Source organism: Equus quagga, chromosome 3 (assembly GCF_021613505.1).
Source record: "Equus quagga isolate Etosha38 chromosome 3, UCLA_HA_Equagga_1.0, whole genome shotgun sequence".
Lineage (NCBI taxonomy): Eukaryota > Metazoa > Chordata > Mammalia > Perissodactyla > Equidae > Equus > Equus quagga.
In genome coordinates, this window is record NC_060269.1 from 63,509,560 (window position 1) to 63,529,825 (window position 20,266).

Below are 20,266 nucleotides of genomic sequence, written 5' to 3' on the forward strand. Positions count from 1 at the left end.
AAGTAACTTGCCCAAGGTCATAAGCTGGAAATAATGGCACTAGGATTGTAGTCCAGGCAGTAACTATTTTCTGTACTGCTTGTGCTGACAGTCGGGAGCGTGCTCTTGGCCATATTCCTGAGTTTGCTGGGGAGTGGGCAAGTGACTTGGGAGAAAACACGCCACCCTTTACCTACGGAATGCATTCTGACCCCAGGGAGCGGCTCAGGCCACTCCTGAACTCATTGATTCTGCGTACTGTGCTGGCCCAAATGGCTAATTTAAAAGCTGGCCTAGGTGGGCAGGGTGTTGGAAGCAGAAAGCAACATCCCACCCTTGCAGCACTGGGACTGCTTTATGCAATTTCAGCTTCTAGGACCATGGTGCGTCTCTGGGCACGGGTTCTAGGGACCCCTAACAGTGCCCGACGGTGAAGGTGATGCCACTTTGAGAAGACCCGGGAACTTGAGCACAGCAGAAGTCGGTCAAGCTCAGCAGCCTGTAAAGCGGGTGTGGGAGATTGTCTTTGGCCTTGTTCCTTACCTTGGGGTAGAACAGAGGGCTTCTTTCTCCCACTTCCTTTGTCCTTCCTCACCCCATCTCTCTAAGAAAGTCCCAAATGAATCCACTGCTCTACTGCAGTTTGCCCGAGCCCCCTTCAGATCAGGTCATTGCCTTTGAGCTGGCCATTCTCCGTTGGCAGCCCTGGGCCCTCCCAGGCTTCATCTGAGGAAACCCAAATTTTCCCGCTTCTGGTTGGATTTGACCAACAGGAGACACCTGGCTGGAGTTTGAAGGGCCGGAGGAGAGAGAAGTCGGGGTATTGTGTCAACTGGCCCTTCCGCCCTGCACAGTGTGAGTGGCTATTTCCCTACTGAGAGCTACAGGGAGCTGCAGTTCTCATGGGGTTCCAGTAACCCCCCTTACTAGAGCTCCCCCACTCCTCCGCAGAGGCCTCACCATCCCTTACTGATTGCCTGTATCCCTGTCTATTTTGTAGATGATTGACTCTCCTCAATTACGCCATTTGGGTGTGCCAAATGCTTCTTGGCTGAACTCTGGTAGTTACACGTCTTAACATGTTTCATGTTAATTGGAACCCATTCCGGTGTTCCCAAGCCAGCAGGATCAGCATCACCTGGAACTTGTTAAAAATGTAGATTTGTACTGAGTCAGAAACCAGGAGTGGGGCCCAGCAACTCACTGGCCTGTGATGGTGACGTGCACAGGGAGGTTCTGCAGACCCTGTGCCCTCTAGGCCACCCGTCCATTCACACAGCTGTGGACATCAACTCCCACCCCCACTTGGATCTGGGGACACAGCGCAGGTGGGGTGTTGCCCTGTCTTACTTTATATAAAGAAGATCCATGTGCTTTTTGCCTGTGCCTCCCGAGAGGCAGCTCTGATGGTGTGTTTGGAGTCTGTGCTCCTCACTTCACTGAAAACAGCCAACCAATTTATTAACCATTTGCTCAGTAGAAGTTTAATGGAGAAATATCTGTTTAAAACAATCAGTCAAAAAGAACAGCTCTTTTACAAACAAGTTATGGCAGTGACGAGTCAAAACCCCAGGCTTGGTTTCCTGTTCCTTTAACCCACCCCTAGAAGGGGGAAGAGGCAGGTGAGAAGGAACGATGGGGCTGTTTAAATGTTAGCTGGGAGAATTACAAAAATACACTCTGATGTAGCAACAGGGGTGTCGTGAAACATGCCATGGGCGGGGGGCGGGGGGAAGACAACCAGACAGGAGCTTCTGCGCTCTGCGGGCGGAGACCTGGAGGCAAAGCCTGCCTCAGTGCCTTGGGGAAGAGGGAATCCTGGTACCCGGCCGGCAGGTCTGGGGCTGGAGACATGCTGTTTTGGGGATCACCCGGACACCTGGGGAGACAGAAATGATTAAAATGGCAAACCTGATAGTTTTCCTGACCCTTCACTCCTATTGGCCCTCGTGACCGAGCAATGGAAAGGAGGCAAGGAAAAGCTACCAACTGAATGGATAGTCCCTGAAGCAGCAAGAAGGGTTCCCTCACTCCCTCTACACGCCTGCTCTCCCTGGCCCTGAGTCCACTGGCAGGCCTAAGGGTCAAGGTGGGGTCTGTGGGCTGGGCCTTGGGATGCATGGCATAGGCCCCCTGCCCAGAAACAGTTTTCTTGTCCCTGGCATTTGGAACCCATGTGTAGTAATTCATTTCTCGAGGCTAAATAGCCTCCTCATACTGTGAGTGCTCTGTAAGCCTGGTTTCACTAATTCCTCACCATGAATGAACCTGTTCACTTCCCACTGTCTGGAAGGGTCAGGGCTCAGGGCAGCAGAAGAGAGGACAGCAGTGTAGGGACAGCAAATACCGAGACCAGTGTGCCCTTTTCACAGTTCAGTCTAGGACTAGTCCTGCACCCCTATGTTCGTCCTGGCCAGGACATCATTACACTTCCCAAATAGGGTTCTTTATCCCATTCCCGTGGTAGGGAGCCCCATTCCCTCCAGCCTTGTAAGTATACATTGGTATTGGCTATCTCAGAAGTCCACAACAGCTCTGGCAACAGGAGGCCCCCAGGATGGGGAAATCTCAAGCCAGTGTAGGGCTGGTTGGGGTGTGTGTAGGTGAATAGAGGTAGGGTTTAAGCTGCCCGATACGGACTCGTAAATATATATCCATATCAGAACTCAGCAACCATGAGTATGTGGAGAGAAGAAGTAGAGATGGTTGCAGGAGAAAGGAGAGCAACCAATAATATCTGAATGAGCTGGTTAATGTTTCCAATGTTTCCATCAAGAACTTTCCAGTTTTGTTTCAGTGCCTTTCAGTTGGAAGCTTAATAGAAGAATTAGAAAAACCAATTTCCTGAATAGGGGTTCAAATAGTTTTTAAAAAAGTAAATTGATTGTGCCTAATGTGACTGATTTTAAACTGTCTTTAGGTAAAGAAAATGTTTGCAGTTCAGATTTAGACATGAGCTTCAATGTTCCTTAAGAGCCACTTTAAAGAAAAATGTCTTTAAGATTCGAAAGAATTAAATCCATGTTATTTCTGAAAGATTTGCTCGTGGGTACTGCACAGATACGGCTTAGGAAGAAACAGAATGCTTGTTAAGGTTCCAAGAGCATGACTTCAAAACCAGTGCAGGTTAATTCAGCGCCTTTGTAGATTAGTCATTCTGCTAAAATAAACACAGCAGCCTTCTCCCTACAACTTAATACATATGTCCATATTTGGCAATGCGCCTTTTGCAAACAAGCTGGCCTACCTGCAAAGAGTGACGTGGGCTGCCTCTGTGCTGAAGTGTGGGTGCCAAAGATTAACACATGTATTAATATACTTTAAAGGAAGATTATCAACGATCTGGCTACCTTTCTTGTATGGGAAACAAAAATAAAAGCGCACATGCAGACTTTTTTCTTTTATGCGTCTGAGTCAGGGGAAAGCCTCACTTGGGGAATGTTTTGGGAATGTTTTTGACCAACTGATTCGTTCTTTCTGTTCGGGTGAGTTTCTAGACTGTTTAAGGCAGAGGCATGAGACTCTGCAGATAATCATATTCCCTTATATGAGTTAAGGCACGTATGCTCGATGGTTGGGATTTTCTTAGATTTTTAGGACATTCCACTATACTAGCTCCCTATGCCACTCAAAGTTATGTATGGGTTGATGGGCTGAGGAAAGTCGAGTTTGTAATGACTGGGCAATAAATTAGGGTCTTTGAGGTTTAGTATCTGAAATGTAATACAGATGCATGAGTAAGCATGCCCATGGGGGCAAGAACAGACCAGAAAGGACAGAGGAATAAGGGCAAACAAGCAAACAAAACCGAAACAAAAATGGCACCTGGAAAGAAGCAAAAAGTGAGGAAGGATAATGATCCCTTAGTCCCTATTCTAAAAGCTGCCAGGTCAGTTGGCCTAAATTCTCAAAGCCTTACTCAGCGATGATGCCATCGACTGCAAGGAATCAGTTCATCTCTGGCAAGGCGGTAGGATGGGCAAATGATGAGGGGAAGAAAGAAAAGCAGAAAGTGTAACTCCAGGTCCTAATGAGAACTCCTTGACTGGAGAGGAGTGGGGAAGTTTAATGGTTTTCATGGAATCCAGTCACCTCAAAATATAGGAGGGAATGGGGGATAGCCAAGCTGTCTTTGAAGGTAAAATAGTAATATCACGGCCACAGAAATCAGGCTCTTTGCAAATGGCTACGGGTAGGTCCAGCTCTTGGTTCGTAGAGAGAACGTCTCTGAGGAAAGGTGAGCTGAATGGTTGTTAACGGCAACCAGATACGAGGATTGGTCCACTGAACTGTCCCCATAGTAACTAAGCTCCTGGAGAGCTATAAAGGAATTAGTTATCTTAACATACTACTATTATCCCCATGGTAACCAATCTCTAAATGGCAGTGGTCAGCCTCAAGGAGCAATCCTAGGAAAATCTTTGCTCCCTAGAGAAAGGGTGGGCATAAGGCGGGGAGGTGAGTTTACCTCCCAGGCCGCCCAGGAGCTGAACACCTTGAGGTGGTGTGGGGTCTGTGTATGTGTTTGGGGGCTAATGTGCTTCCAGGCCTGGGAGGAAGGCTAAGACAGTGGGGATAAGAGTTTTCTTCTTGCCCCCAGCTCATTCGTGCTCAACTCACTCATGGGTTGAAGTGGACGGTGCAGCTGGGAGGGGCTCCCCTTCCGGCTACGCATTACCATTCTGGTGCAGGGTGCGCCGGCGCTGGCTGGACTGCATACTCAGGACCAGGTACTGCCTCATGAACTCACTGAACCGCTTCTGGTTGGCCAACTTCCGGGCAGACTTCCGGGCCCCAGTGAATCCCCCGAACCTCTTCTGCAGCTGCTTCTGCTCCATCTCTCCAGCCTCATCCATGCCAGGCTCTCTCCCTTTCTGCACTTGGAACAGGCTCCTGATGCGAGGCATTCTCTTCAGATGCATCTCGGAGGCTCTTGGCTGGTAAAGAGCAGCCACCACATGCTCTGACTCAGCAGAGCTGAGTTGCCTGGAGCCCCTGCCCATGACCTTGGTGCATGGAGTCCAGAGAGGGCTGGCCAAGACCTTCCCTTCACACTCGAGGATGCACACCTGCAAAGACAGAGGTGGGAGGAAGGATAAAGACCAGTGATGTCTATTAGTCCAAGGCAATGAGAAGATAAAGTCCCTCTATCATCTATGTCTGTAACGCAAGCACTTCTGAGGCATCTCAAGTACCATGCAGCAGTTTTACATGTGGTTTGTTAGGTTCATAGAATTTCAGAGTTGGAAGGAAACAGAAAACTATCTGGTCCAACTCCACCATTTCACAAATGAAGAAACCTGGGGCTCAGAGAGGTGAGGTTAACTTACCCTAGGTGACACAGCAAGTTAATGCAGAATGAGAGCACCAAAATTGCACCCAGTTATAGCCTTTTTTGGGCTTTTGGAGCCAAACACAGCTTGTGAGGGTCACCCATAAAGATGGATTTTATTTTGCTCTTTTATCAGGCTTGGGGGAGGTCAGATTGACTGAAGAAATTGGGCATGTCAAAGTGTGTAGTTAAATCTGCATGGTTATTTTAAGGTCACCAGGTAAAGATCAACCTTGGTGGTGTTAGTTCTTCACCCTACATACACTATTCATCATCATCTGTGCATGATTTATAGAAAGTGAGGGTCAAGGGTCTAGGCGGGTTGGACAATCTGGTTCCAGATGAGGAAGAGGGACCATGAGATGCAATCCAGTAGACTCGCCAGGCTCCTGGGAACTTGTGACGCTGCTCTGCCTCTCCAGGTGTCTCCCACTTCTCGTCTAGACCACCAGCCTGACCACGATGTTTCCCCATCCCCTTCTGACTCGTCGTGACCTGGGCCCCACCGTCTCACATTCTTGTCTCTGATTTGGTCTCCTGGAAGCCTCTGACTCCAACTTTTCTTCCTATTTACTGGTTTGGCTTTACCCCAAATGCTCCTCTCTGTGTTTCTGACCTTAACCAGATGAAAATCCTACTTCAGCCTGACCTTGCCGCCATGGGCACCATGAAGCTGCAGGGTCTTTTCTCAAACCTTGGAACTCTTGCCTGGCTTAAGGACACCAGGAGTTACTGCTCTCTGTGGCACATGAGAAGACTGGTGTGTGTGCCCCATAGCCCCTATCTGGGGGTCAAAAACACTCAGCCAGGTGTTCAGGGTGGCACAGATGCTCTACTGGCAAGTTTCTAACCTGATCCCTAACCAAGGAGTGAGATGTGCATGCAGCTTAAATCACAGACCTCACAGGCTGTTCCACCAAACTCTAGAAAGATCTCCTTCAATCCTACTTCTCCTGCAAGGCTTTGCCACCCTTGACCCTGACCCCCTTTTGTCATTGCCAGGCTTCTCCAAGATGTGATGTGCACTTACGCCTCTACGGCAGCATCTTCCACTTTCTCCTCAACTTGAAGTATGCTTCCCACCCTCATCCATGCCACTAACTTTGCCTTCTTGAGGACCACCAGTGACTTCCCAGTCACGGGACCTAATGGTCCTGCTTAGCCCTCATTCTCCTTGACCCTGCAGCATTTGGCAATGCAGACAACACCCTCTTGAAAGTTCTCTTTCTGATATTGCACTCACATCTCAGACTTTGTGCTCCTTCCTCCTGTGTTCCTAAGATTCTGACTTTAAACTTCTTCTCCTCTCTCCTTACAATCTGCCCCTTGGTGACTTTGTTCATTTCTGTGATTTTGGTCATCACTTTTTCAGGGTATCCCAGGTCTATATGTCCAGCATCTGATATCTCCTGAACTTCAGACTCTGATCTCCATCTGGAATCCCCATCAAATTGTCTGACCAGCACTTTAAGTGAAATTTGTTAAGAATGAAGTCCACCTTCCCTTCTGGGGCAGAGGCTGCCAGTTGCCCATTCCATACTCATCTCCCCTCTTCCTTACTAACAGAATGCTTGTTTTCTTCCTGAAGGCCACACGTATGTTTCCCAACCTCCTTTGTAGCCAGAGGTGGCCAAACACATATAAATGGAAGTGACCAGGTGGGACTTCCGGGAAACTAGGGGGCTGACTTAGCTAGGAAGAACATCGTTCCACTTCCTCCAGCCTCCTGCTTAGAATGTGGACATTTTGGCTGGTGCTCAATTGGCAATCTTGAAACCAAGAGGTGACTCAGAGGATAGAAGCCATATGAGGATGGCAGCCATTTACAGGTAAAGCAGAAAGAGAATGAATCTGGGACATTGGTGATGGAGTGGAGTTGCTATTCCAGCCCTGGACTGCCTGCCTCCCAACTTTTTTTATGAGAAATCCAATCTGTCATATTTAAGCCACTGTTACTTTAGGTTTCTGTTACTAGCAGGTGAATTTGCTTCTTATCTGATATACTTTCCCCACCCCAAGTCTGCCTTTCTGCTCAGTCTCTCTGTGTCTGTCTCTGAATGTCACCTTATTCCCCAGTTGACTTGGGTTTAGAATATCTGGGCATATCCTCAGCGTCTCCCTCCTCCCGACTCCCATTATGCCATCCAACCGGTATGTAAGCCTGCCCCTCCTTTCCATTCCCTCTGCCTAAGTACCTCTTAGGGTGCAGTGGCTTCCTAACTGATCGCCCCATCTCTGACCCCAGCTGCTGGCAGAATAGTCTTCCAGAAGAATAGATCTAGTCACATCATTACTAGCCCACAACTGTCCAATATTTTGTCTTTGTCCAAAAAACAACTCCAGACCCCTGAGTGGAGCATTCAAGTACCTCCGCCATCTGGTCTCAGCCCATCTTTCAGTCTTATTTCTGATTCCTCCTCACTGCACCCCTACCCCTGGCCCTGCCATGCCTTTTCTCACTATGTTCCCGCTGGGAATGACCTCCTTCCATCCATCCTTTGGGGCCAGCCAAGCTCCAGAGTGACTCCTCTATGACACCTTCTTCTAGTTCCCTGGCCAGAATTGCTCTCTCCTGCCTCTGTGTTCCCACAGAACTTTGTATTGCTCTTGTGGAAATTTATGTGGTTAATATAATTATAATACCTCACAAGGCAGATTATGGCAAATTAGAGACCTCATCTTACTCATGCTAAGATCATTTACAGGAATCTTCTGCATCTAGTAAATAGTGGGGTTTTAACAGAGATTTGTCAACCTGAGTCGAATCAGTTAAGAAGTCACCTTATGCTTAGCTAAGTGTGAAAAAGAGAAAATTCTTTTAAAAAAGAAAAAGGACGAGAAAGAGAATCTCCGAAAGAACAGGAGTTTCAGCTTATTGCAATGGGAACTCGCCCCATCCCCCGCCCCAGCACTTGGTAAAGGCTTCTGATGTCATACTTGTCACCCTGTACAACTCTCTGTTTACCTGATTACTTGTCTTTCGCATTAGACCAGGGTTCCCAACCTTTTGTGGGTCATGAACTCTTTTGAGAATCTAAAGAAAGCTATGGACCCACCCTTTCACCATATAAATGCACACTCATGTCAAATGTGCATACAATTTTAGAGTGTTCATAGATCTGCTTTTCTTTTCTTCTTCTCCTCTAAGCCCTCCAGTATATAGTTGTATATTCTAGTTGTAGGTCCTTCTTGTTCTACTATGTGGGACGCCACCTCAGCATGGCTTGATGAGCGGCGATAGGTCCGTGTCCAGGATCCTAACTGGCAAAACCCTGGGCCTGTGAAACGGAGCACGTGAACTTAATCACTCGGCCATGGGGCTGGCCAAGGGCTCATAGATTTATAAACCCATGGACTCCAGGCTAAGGACCTCTTTACTTGGCTGTAAGTTGTGCTGTAGGGAGAGTCTATATGCATTCCAGCCACCTAATACCTGGGATATGAAGTGGAGACCATACTGAGGATGAGAAATGGAATCAACAGGAGAAAGGATGGGATCTGCAGCTGAAGTCACCCACTAGCCATACTGGGAACCAGCCCCAACTCTTCTTGTGTAGCAGCAAAGCGTTGCATAGAATGCTAGCGCTAGGAGGACCCTTAGGCAACACCTGGTTCAATGGCTCCTACACCTGGGTGTGAATCCAAATCACCTGCAGAACTTTAAAAAACACAGAATTTCAAAACCCAGCTAAATCCCTGAGGAATAGAACCACAGTTTAAAACATTTTTACAAAGTTCAGGTAATTCTGAAATTTGCCTAGGTTTGGAAGTCACTGATGTAGTCCATGTTTGCATCTTAGGAGGAGGTTTAGTAATGTGTCCAAAACTACACTGTTAGAAAACAGTATAACCCGAACAAGAGCTCAAAAGTTTCGAGTCCCAACCCAGGACATCTCCTACTCAATGTCCTCTGTGTGCTTGCAATACGGATTAATGGAAATTAACGAGAGAATAAGGATCCTGAGACAAAAGGTAAGGTTCTGATGGGAAAGTTGCTCATTTTCTGCTGGACCAGAGAAGAGAAAGAGACAGTATCCGATGGGAGTACCACTTACCGTCACTGGTAAGGCTTCCAAGGAGCACCCTCTGCCAAGCCCACCTGCTAGCCAGAGGCGGTGGTTTTGGCACCTACTGATACTCAAGCTGTGGCTGTTCTGAGCAAGTCTTTTCCGTTTGGATTTTCCTCAGAGATGCTGGCAGAACTAACACATCATCAGTGCCAACTCGGCAGAGGTACATAGAGAAACCACTTTTTCACACTCACAATGTCATTGGATATGAAAGAATCGTGGGCAACTTCCACAGATGAAGAGGGCGGACTTTTGAACAACGATAGCTGCAGACTGGAGTGTTCTTTAAGAATCACTACTGAAGCTTGTTAGAATGCAAAGTCTTAGCCCACACCCCTGGAGATTCCGAGTCAGAAGCCAAGGGTGGGGCCCAGGAATTTGCATTTGTAGCAAGCACCCCCAGGTGATTCTGAAGCTGGACAATGCTGAGAAATTCTGCTTTGGAACAAGCTCTGAGGAGGAAGAAGCCATCATGGAACACAGTGGTCAGAGATTCTTCCAAAGGGTCACTGGGGTCTGTACTTAGCCTTCTCCTAAAACACTTTGAAGAAAATCACGTAGAACCAATCTGTAGTATGTTATTTCAGATAATTATCCTATTGCGTTATTATTCTATAGCAGTGGGTGCGATTTTGCCCCCTTGGGGACATTTGGCAGTCTGGTGACATTTTTGGTTGTCACATGGTGGGCATGGGGGATGCTACTGCAGAGGCCACGGGTGCTGGTAAACATCCTGCAATGCACATGATAGCCCCCCTACACAACAAAGAGTTATCCAGCCCAAAATGTCCACGGTGGTGAGTCTGAGAAACCCTACTCTACAGAGTCAAAGAGAAAGCAGGAAAGCAGGGTAGCTCTGGGAAATCCAGCAGAAGTGTAGAATTTTGGAGCTGAAATGGACCTTTGCACAATCGGTCCAAGCTTTGCAGAATTGGAGCCCCCAATGCTTGTTGAGTTGTTCTGCTCCTTCAATTTACAGGAACAGGTGGAAGTTGTTAAACCTAGAGGCTATTAGATCTGTGAGCCCCTGGGTTTCTAAGCCCAGATGGTAATTAGATTGTGTGTCAATCCAAGAAAATGAAATTCTGTGATCAAACCAGATGCATAGCCTGTATGGAGACTTGACATACTGTTTAGATGAATTAGGTAGTAACAAAATCATCTCAACTTTCGATTTAGGAGAAAATTTTGGGCAAATATGAGGAATCCAAATTCACAAGAGCATTTGTAGCACCAGATGGACATATGAGCTTAATGCGTAACCCTCTGGTCTGAGGGACCCAGCAGCCTCTTTACAGAGATGGGTTAATGGTCTATTAAGTGAGCTGAACACATTTTCACAGCCCACGCTGATGGCATTGCTATATTAAGCCAGAGTTCGATTGAGCATCTGGAAGTCTCAGATTGGTGCCAAATTGATCTGTAAAGCTGGGCTTGTGGAGAAACTGAGCAAAGGGCCATTTGGATGTCTGGGATCAAAGATTAGGGAAACAGGCACAGGAGCCCTTAGGAAGGAGCAGAAGAAGGTCACTGAGATTGTCAAGTTTCTGCTACTAAAGAATGAAACCACTTCTGACCAAGAGAGATTTGGGAGCTGTTTCCTTCAGGAGGTGCTGCTAGAATACCCAAGGGCTGACACGAACAGGCCAGCAGATGAATAGTGCAAAAGAAAAACGTGTAAGGAACTCCTACTGCCAATCAACCACTGAGTTTTCACATAATGAAGATAGAAAGCGTGACCAGAAGTTGGTCTTTTGCTATTAATAGAGCTTTAAGAAGTTTTAAATAAATTTCCACAGATCTTTCTTGGGGGTTACCTTCTGCTTTGTCTCTACAGCAAATCAGTGAATCTAGTTTCTTCTACTTAAGCTGATGGGGTAAGTACCATCCATATTTAGGTGAAAGCCCAGGACATTGCAGTGGGTTTGGGTGTGCGAGTCATTTACTGACCAAAATTATAGTCTAACAAAAAGCCAGCCATACTTGGACCATACCTAATCGACCTGGAGTGAGAAATAAAGAAATTCTTGATGAAGCCAAGGGTCCAGAGGGTTCTGGGAATAGCTCGGGCTTGCATAATTTCATGGAGGGATTGGGAAGGTGGCCTTGGCTGAAATATCTGAGTCCCCCCATCATTCACAGAGTGGACAGACCCAAGGATTGTGATATTTGGAGATGAGATGTGGTTGCCTACATTTTAGGCATTTCATAAAACTTTTAAAAATAGATTAAAAGTAAATACAAACTAGAAACCAAACAACCAGGCAGCCAGGTCCCCTGGGGGTCAGCAGGCACTGTGAGGGGTTCATCCTTCACTGTGAGGCTATAACTGGCCATTTTCTAACTTGTTTCAAAGAAGTAACTCACAGTGTTAAACCCAGAGATTTAAGATGCTATGGAGAAATGGAAACATGGTCCAAATTCTTTACTGGTTTCCAAAGACACCAACGTAAAAATCTCTGCAGTGTCTGCTGTGGATGTACATACCTATCGGAGATGAAAGGTCTTGCAATTTTACCGTTTCCACAGGACATGCCTATTGAGCACTTCTCTGTACCACAGACTGTGCTACACGCTGGGATCCCCAGAACCATCAGAAAAGGAAGTGCGCACCTAATGGTGAGAGATGGACTAGCAAATACAAGTATCTGCAGAGCACAAAGGATGGAGAGGCTGGCTCTATTGAGGGCAGGTGGAGAATCAGCAAAGTGTTCTTGTAAGAGGTGAAACAATGTTGGTTTTGAAGGATGAGGGGGATTTATTAGCTGAGGGAGGAGGGAGAGGCTCGCACAAGATGGCAGGGCTAGTTCCAGGAGCAGAGGGAAGGCCAGGAAAGGAAGGCGAGATTTCGTGGGAAGTGTGGAAAGTGATTGGAGCCCAGGAGAGAGGAAGGGAGGAGTGTACCTTTGGGAGTTCTGTGTCACCTGAGGGGAGCCAAAGGCCTGGGATATGGGTATGGCATCTCAGAGGGAGAGAGTACATAGAGGTAAGAAGCAGGGAATCTTGGAGATCACTTATGTTTAGTGGGTAGGGAGAGGAACAGGAGCCCCACAGGAGGCAGAAAAAGGAGAGTCAGAGTGGAGAAGAGAGCCAGGCAAGTTTGCCAAGAGAGGGCAAGGAGCAAATCGATCCCAGGATTCAGTGGTTAGGAGTTGCTGGTGACTTCCGAGAGAGCAGTGAGTGAGTCAAAGTTGCAATCTTTCAAGAAACATGACAACGAAGGGAAGGAAAGAGCAAGCGGCGGAAGGGGAAAAGGAAGGAGAATGCTCAGCAGGAAAATCAAGGGTACAAAGGAAGGAGGAGGAAGAAGGGGCAGGAGCACAGACGAGGCAGGTGGGGAGGACAAAGACAGAGCCCAGGGTGGCGGTAAGGAGGCTGGAAAGAATTTGTATTTCTTGGCCTCCGTCTTCTCAGTACAAGGCAACCCAAGGTCATGGCGTCCAAGGGGCTGGGAAGGTCACTAGTGCTTAACAATCAGGGGTGATGTTTGTTCCAAAGAGAAGCCGGAGCCAGTGCAGGAAGAGCTTGGTGTTTGGGTCTGTCGGGGCTGCGTCTGCTCATCCTTAGAGCGTTAGCCTAACACGAATGCTTGGTTTCTATATTTGTCCATTTGCCTTAAGGAACAGTAGTTACTTTCAGTTGTTTTTAAAGGTTGAGGAGTTTGAAACATGGCATCTTTTGAAAAAAGTTTTTCAGACTATAAAGAAAAAATAATTGTTGTATTGGATTCGATAGGAGAGGAGTAACTATTTAGACGGAAATGAAAGCAGTTGAGAAAGTACCTTATTTAATGAAAAGAAATTTAATGCAGGACTTGCACCTCAAATTCAAAATTTAAAATATAAGCGGGCTTTAGGCATTTATTGTAGAGTTATCTATAATATCAAAAAATGGAGGGCAACATACATACTCAACAGGAGGGAAATGGTTAAATTATACTATATTCATAGAAAGAAATTACTTAAAATAATGTTTAATAACACAGGAAAATTATCCTGATATAATGTAGCAAGTGAAAAAACTAGGATTCTTTCTCTAGTGAGTTTAAAGGTGATTTTAATTTTCATTTTTTATACTTCTGTGAATTCGCTAAATTCTCTAAAATGCGTATACATTATTTTAATAATGAGAACAAAATGGCAGCATGGGCAGGTCTTTATTTGAATGTGGTAAAGTGGAAAGATGACGGGGTTTGTGTTCAGAAAATGCTCAAGTCCTGCGTCTGTTTCCTGCTGATCACATGACACCGGGTGAGTCACATGACCTCTAGGTGAGGCCTTAGTTTCTCATTCTGGATCTGCTCTGGAGGAGGGAGAGAGGAGAAGACAGCGATGCTCCCAGACCTACCCCAAGGCTGAAGCTGTCGAGAGCTGGGTGGAGCTTCTCTCTGCAGGCCAGGCAGTCCTTCTGGCAGCTGCTGGACACGCTGGAGAAGAGGCTGAGCAGCAGGAGGTCACAAAGCAGGATTTTCATGGTGCAGGAGCCGGGAGCCAGTTGCTAAAACACAAGTGAGGGTGGGTGGCAGTTAGAACAGCCATTCTGTGTGGGCCAGTAGGGGCTGGGGGCCCTCGCACAGGGGATGCAAGAAAGATACTCTTTGGAGGGGACGGTGTGAGGGCCCAAGATTCACCTCCCAGGAGGAAATGGATTGGCAAGGGCACAGGTGGTCTGCTCCTGCAGCCAGGCCTAATGGTCATGCAGGGACTAGTGTCTGGGCTCCTGGGGAGAGCACACCTCTGCGATTCCTGCCACCCGGCTGGCCTTGACATGCACGAGTGCTTCCGGGGAGCTAAAGGCCTCACTTCGCAGCTTACCAGTGTGTGACCTTAAGACAACCTTTCCAAGTCTCAGTTTTCATAGCTATAAAAGGGGAATAGTGGTCCCTGCCTTGTCACAGGGCTGTTGCAAAGATGAGATGAGATCCGCAAGGAAAGTTTTGTAAAGTGCCTTGCAAGAGTGAGATGCGTCAAACGTGAGATTTACGAGTTACTCATGTACCTTGTCTCATCCTCCCCAGCCCCGACCAGGAGTGACCACGTCCCAGAATGTGCTCTTCCTGGAGGCTTCTGCCAGTTGCTTGTCCATTTCCCCTGCTAGATGTGAGCTAGCTTCCTGAGCACACGGCCAGTGCTATGTTCACCTTGCTCGTCCACGCAAAACACAGAACAAGGTGTGTGGAGTTATTTATTGAAAAATGAACAAAGAAACTATTCTAAGGGGATAGCTCTAATGATGACTAGTTAGTTAGCTCAGTAGTTTATATTCTTTGTGCAGGATGGCCTGAAAGATGCACAGTTTTTCCTCTTCCTCTTTACATTTATCCTGTGATCAAGCCTCCTGGATCAGAAAGCTATTTCGTTGGACTGCATCATTTTGGGTCCTGTAGAACCATCTTTACTTGGAGGATTTAGAGAAAAGGGGAACAAGGGAACTTTCTAGACATGTTGTGAATATTCTTGATTGGGCTGTAGGTCACAGGGGTGTATACATTTGCCAAAAACTATTGAATTGTACATTTAAATTCTGTGCATTTCACTGTACGTAATTTTACCGAAAAAAAGAGTTCAGTGTAGGAAAACAAAAATAATTGCCTTGATGGCTTTTTCACCAGACTATACTGAGAAAAGTATAAGCTTTGCTGCTCAAATGCAGTGTGTGAGCAGCATCATCAGCATCACTTGGCATCTTGGTAGAAATGCAGACTTTCAGGCCCTACCCTAGAACCACTGATTCTAGATCTGTGTTTTTTAGCCAGATCCTCAGGTGATTTGTGCAGATGCTGAAGTTTGAGAAGCACTGGTAGAAGATGGATGTGAAATGGAGCAAGTCAATAGGAGGAGGAAGGGGATGCTGCAGTTGAGGTCACCCAGTGGCCATATGGAGAGACCACCCCAGCTCTTGTGCATCATCTAAACATTTCATACCAAGAGGATGTCGACTAGCAGATGCTCAATCACTGTTTAAGTCAATGAGGTGACATTTGAGATGGGTTTTGAATGACGAGTAACAGTTTGCCAAGAGGACAAGGAAGGGGGTATCTGAGAGACTCAGGAAGCAGCCTTTTCAAAGGCATAGAGGAGTCAGAACCATAGCCTGTGAGGGGATAGGGAGTGGGCTGGTGTGCTGGGGCCACCTGCCTGCACTCTCTAAGGGAAGCCCCCTGCCAAAAGAGAGGCTTGATCCAGAGGAATGGGGTCTGCTTTGCCATCCTGAAGGGTTTGAGCTTTACCCTACAGGTTATGAGAGTCCCAGGCTGAGGCACATGAGCATCTATACAAATGAATATATCTCAAACGCAGTGTTTCTTCTCTATCCCGAGGGCCAGTACCTTACTTGAGATTTATTGCCTTGGTTACTGTGATAGCCTCCTAATTAGTCTGCCTAATGATCTGGCTTCCCACCAAGCCATCTCCAAATTGGATGATGTCACTTCTCACTTAAAATAATTCTATAACCCGCGTTGGGACTCAGCATTGCTCCTGCTCACTTCTCTAGCTTCGTCTCCCATCACTTGCCCTTGTGCCTCCTCTTGTCCTAGTGAAGCATGTATAATTCCCAGCTCTACTGGGTCCTTAATGCCTTGGTGAAAGGACTTCTTGGCACTTGCTCTTCCTTCTGCCCAGAACGTCTGTCTCTAACTGATACTTCATACACACCTCAAGACTTATGCCCTCTGGGAAGCCATCTCCAATCCTGGTCTGCGTTAGATGAATCTCCTCTGCTTCTGCAGCATTGGGACGCAGCACATCCTAGCCAGAAGCAGGGGAGGCTCAGGGGCCTGCCTGTCAACCAGGCACAACACATCTTTGTCACAGAGTTGTCATGATTAGCATTTTCTCATCTGCTCGTCACTACAGACTGCCTGGGTTCACATCCCAGGTCTGCAACTCAACCTCTGTTTCTCATCTGTAAAAATGGGACAGTAATAGAACCTATCTCTTGTGACGATTAATGGGTTAATGTTTGAAGGAGTTAAAATGGCACCTGGCACATGGCAAGTACTATAGAAAAGCAAGAGCCCACACAGAGCCTTCACTCTATAACTCGATCACTGTCTCTCGCAGGGCACTGATCACGCTGCACGGTAAGCTTGGACTATGTGTCTATTTCCCCTACTGGCTGTGACTTCCTGAAGGGCAGAGATCATGTTCTATGGTCCTCTGTCTTTCTGTCACCCAGCACAGGGCACTTAGAAGATGCTAAAAATGTTTGATAAATGACAGTGGAGTATCTCAGGAGCCATCTTCCTTTTCCTTAGCAAGTGTAGGGTTGAGGAGTGTCTAGGAGCCTCTGCCTCATTGGGGGGCCGGGATGCTCATAGCACGGGAGCCACTTCAGGACCTATGTCACTGACAAAGCTTCCGTTAGCTAATTGTTCAGTTCGAGAAGGGAGGCGTATGAACTAGTTTTGTTTCAGGGCAAGGCAAGATGCCATCCTAAGCTGAACTTCCACATGTGTTACAAACGGCTGTGAGGCATGGTTGGAATAGTGCTATATGCTAAGTTTGTACAGGTTAATTAGGTGTTGGTAGACAAGCTATGGAAGCTCATCACCACTTACAGGTCCGTTTTTTTTGGTGAAGAAGATTTGCCCTGAGCTAACATCTGTGCCAATACTCCTCTATTTTGTCTGTGGGATGCCTCCACAGCATGGCTGACGAGTGGAGTAGGTCTGAGCCCGGGACCCTCATCCGCAAACCTGGGCTTCCGAAGGAGAGTGTGCGGAACTTTACCCACTCGACCATGGAGCCAGCCCCCTCTTACAGGTTCTTTTGAAGAGAAAATGAATCTTGAGTTCCAAACAGCCACCATATAAGCAAATGTCTTAAATTTAGGACTACCTTAATAAGCCTTTTGTTTACATTGAGAATTGCCTTTATATTTCTTATTCTACTGACTTTCAATTTTTCTAGTCAGGAGACATTTTTGTAGAATTTGTCCTGAATGGCATGGCTGTGCTCTTTACGGCCACATGATGGCAGTGCCTGTATGTCACAGAAGAAAGGGAAGGAGAGGAGAAGAAACTGCTGCCTTTCCTTCCTAATACAAAATCGCAATCCAGAACGTTTGCATAGGCTGAGCTGATAAGTGGTGACAGATGTTAATGAAATGCTCTCTGGCTGAGGTTTTTCATGAACTTCGTTAACCAGGGCAACTTGCACTTTCGGGAAATGTTTGCTGGATTGACTGATACTTGTTATCTCAAATTCTGGGTAAACGGGTTTTTAGGGTGAGGTGAAGAAAGAAAATGAACTCCTGGGACATTTAGCATGTGTTCGATTTGGTAGCCTTCTTGCATGTAAAATGTGGGCCTTCTTTGGTTCCGCACTAGTCCATGGTACGCCTCTCCTCCACTTTCCCACCTCGCTCCCTCTCTAGCTCCCACCCCTCACTTTTAACAGGTGACCCCACCCATTATTTAAAAACCATCCATACTCAACGCTATTCATTCTCCTCTGCAATTCAAAGAATCCTTAGAATGGGAATGACAGCACAGTCCTATCTCACTGGCGGTTTGTGATATTTACATAAGATTAATATAAATGAAAGCTCAAAATATATGTAATTATCTTTAAAAAGAGGACAACATTTTGTACTTTTGGATGCTCCTTGCAACACTTGATATGGTTGTGTTCTAGGTTAGGTTAGATTTGGAAGTTTATTGAAAACTCAATAGAAGTTTTTCATTTTTAAGAAGTCTTGACAACATCTATGTGCTTTTTTTGTTGCTCTGTCTATAAGTTAATGCCAATTAAGGTGAAAGCAAGTAATTAGTTAATTCACGGGTTATATTTATGTTTGATCTTTACACTTTGTGACTTTGGGCAAGTATTTCCCCTCTGAGAGCTTCAGTCTTCTCTACTGCAAACTGGGGGTAACAACAGTTTTTTGTTGTTGTTTATTGTACGATACTGACAGTAAATAAAACTTCCCTGAACGTGTTTGAATTTTATGGCTTGCATTTCACTGGTGAGCCAAGCTCAGTTAACACTTCTATAATCTGGACATCTCGTACTGAATAAAGAAACGTTTAATTACCTTTTAGTTCGGTAATGACACCTCATAAATCTAATTGTGCCTCACTGTTTATAAATTATAAACATACCACTGTGTTTCAGCCTTAATCTATTTGCATGTAATCTTGCTTCTAAGGGCAATATAATTAGTTGTTTATCTGTTTGGAGAATTACGTATGAAGCTTTAGCTGAAGCTAAAAGTTAATTGAGTTTTGTCTTATTACCTATGAGAGAGCCTGTAATTTTGGTGCTTTTAGTGGTGAAGGGAAGAGGAGCAGACTTCCCGCTAGAGGTATGTGCGTCCCCATCCTTCTCATGAACCACATGTGTAGATAGTGTTCTTTACAGGTTACAAAAGATTTTTATATCCACATACAACCCTATATCTAGGGTTAATATTATCCCCCTTTTGAGATGAACGTAAGTTCGTAGAGGTTAGGCAACTTGCCAAGATCATCCAGCTTATAAATAGCAGAGCCCGGACTCAAACTCAGGTATTTTGATGCCAAATCGTATGTTCTGGGAAACTAAACTCCCTACACTGGTGCTGCTTTGAAAGGCTGGCAAATTCTGGTGGAATCTTGTTGAGACTGTCTCTTTGTATTTAATAGTAACTATTTAGAGTACTATGTGCCAGGCACTGGGCTAGCTGCTTTAGCATCCATCCTGTGGGGTAAATGCTATTATCCCCATTTTACAGTTTAGAAGACTGAGGCTTGACGGAGGAGAGAGAACTTAGAGTGGCAGCCCTGAGACAAACCCAACTGATTTCCAGGCTCATGCTTTCAATGGTCTCTGCAGTTATCTGGCAGTCTTTGCATGGGTGAATTCATTCTAAGGACCTCCTTTTGATCTGAACTCTGGGCTTCCTGCTCCTCTGATAGCAATCTCTTTATTGTTGCCTCTCCCCAGTTCAGAGGAAGTTTTCATTGCCCACCAGCACGGGGGTTTGTCTTTCACACGCCTCATTTCTTTGACCCGTTGCAGATAGGCCTCCTACACAGAGCTGTTACTTCTTCACGAGCTATTACTGAGGGAGGCCTCTTGAGTTTCTTTTCCTCCTCTGACTAATACACTTACGTTGAAAAAGGTCCCTCTTCTGCTCTAAATTTCCACCTGGAAGGAGGGAATGGGCATAGAGGAGGTGGAGGCCAAAGCAAGTTCCCTCCACAGACCAGGTAGGCCTGGTGCTGGGCAGCGCTGAACGAGCGGGAGCCCTGGGAGGGAAACGGGAGTCCCAGCTGCTAGCTCGGGCTCTGTCGCTACCCGGGGCATCTTGAGCAAGGCCCCTTCTTTTTCTGGGCCTCAGTTTCTCCTTCTCCAAAAGGAGGCAGTTGGAGGAGATAGTGAATATTTTTGATTTTATAAGTGGCCAGATATTTGTGATTTCCTGGTAAAGGGAAGCAAGAAGGAAGGAGGGAAGAGGGAGAGAAGATGAGGGTTTCACGAGCAAGCAGCTTCAGGGCAGCACAGGGCAGAGGCCAGGAGAGCAGGCCAGCTGGGGGCTCAGGAGAGGGCCTGGAGGGGCCACAGATACATCTCCTCTCAGGCTGCCACAAAGAAAGAGTGGAAATGTATCACTCTTAACCTTGATCTTCTGCTCAAAGCCAACGGGTCCACGTATCCTGTTAAAATGGATTTTTAAAAGCTTTTATTTACTTTTATAATAAAATCACTCAACGTTCTTTTCAAAAAGATTAGAAAATACAGAGGAGCAAAAGAGCCATGGATCTAGACCAATAATCTTCACGCTTCTTTAACTGTATACCTCCAGCAATCAGCTTTCAGCACAAATTCCCAATTTATTTATTTGTAGGTTGTATACATTATAAAACCAACTAGAGTGCAAATTAAGAAAGAGAACAACA

The 20,266-nt window shown here is 46.3% G+C and overlaps 1 protein-coding gene across 1 annotated transcript; it reads right to left on the bottom strand.

Moving 5' to 3' along the window:
• Nucleotides 1-4,646: 4,646 nt before the first annotated feature.
• On the bottom strand, nt 4,647-13,854 carry PNOC (prepronociceptin). Its single transcript, XM_046655879.1, has 2 exons — nt 13,729-13,854; nt 4,647-5,048 (listed from the first exon to the last, which is right to left on the bottom strand). Exons 1-2 carry the CDS (start codon nt 13,852-13,854, stop codon nt 4,647-4,649), a joined length of 528 nt encoding a protein of 175 aa, XP_046511835.1.
• Nucleotides 13,855-20,266: the final 6,412 nt, after the last annotated feature.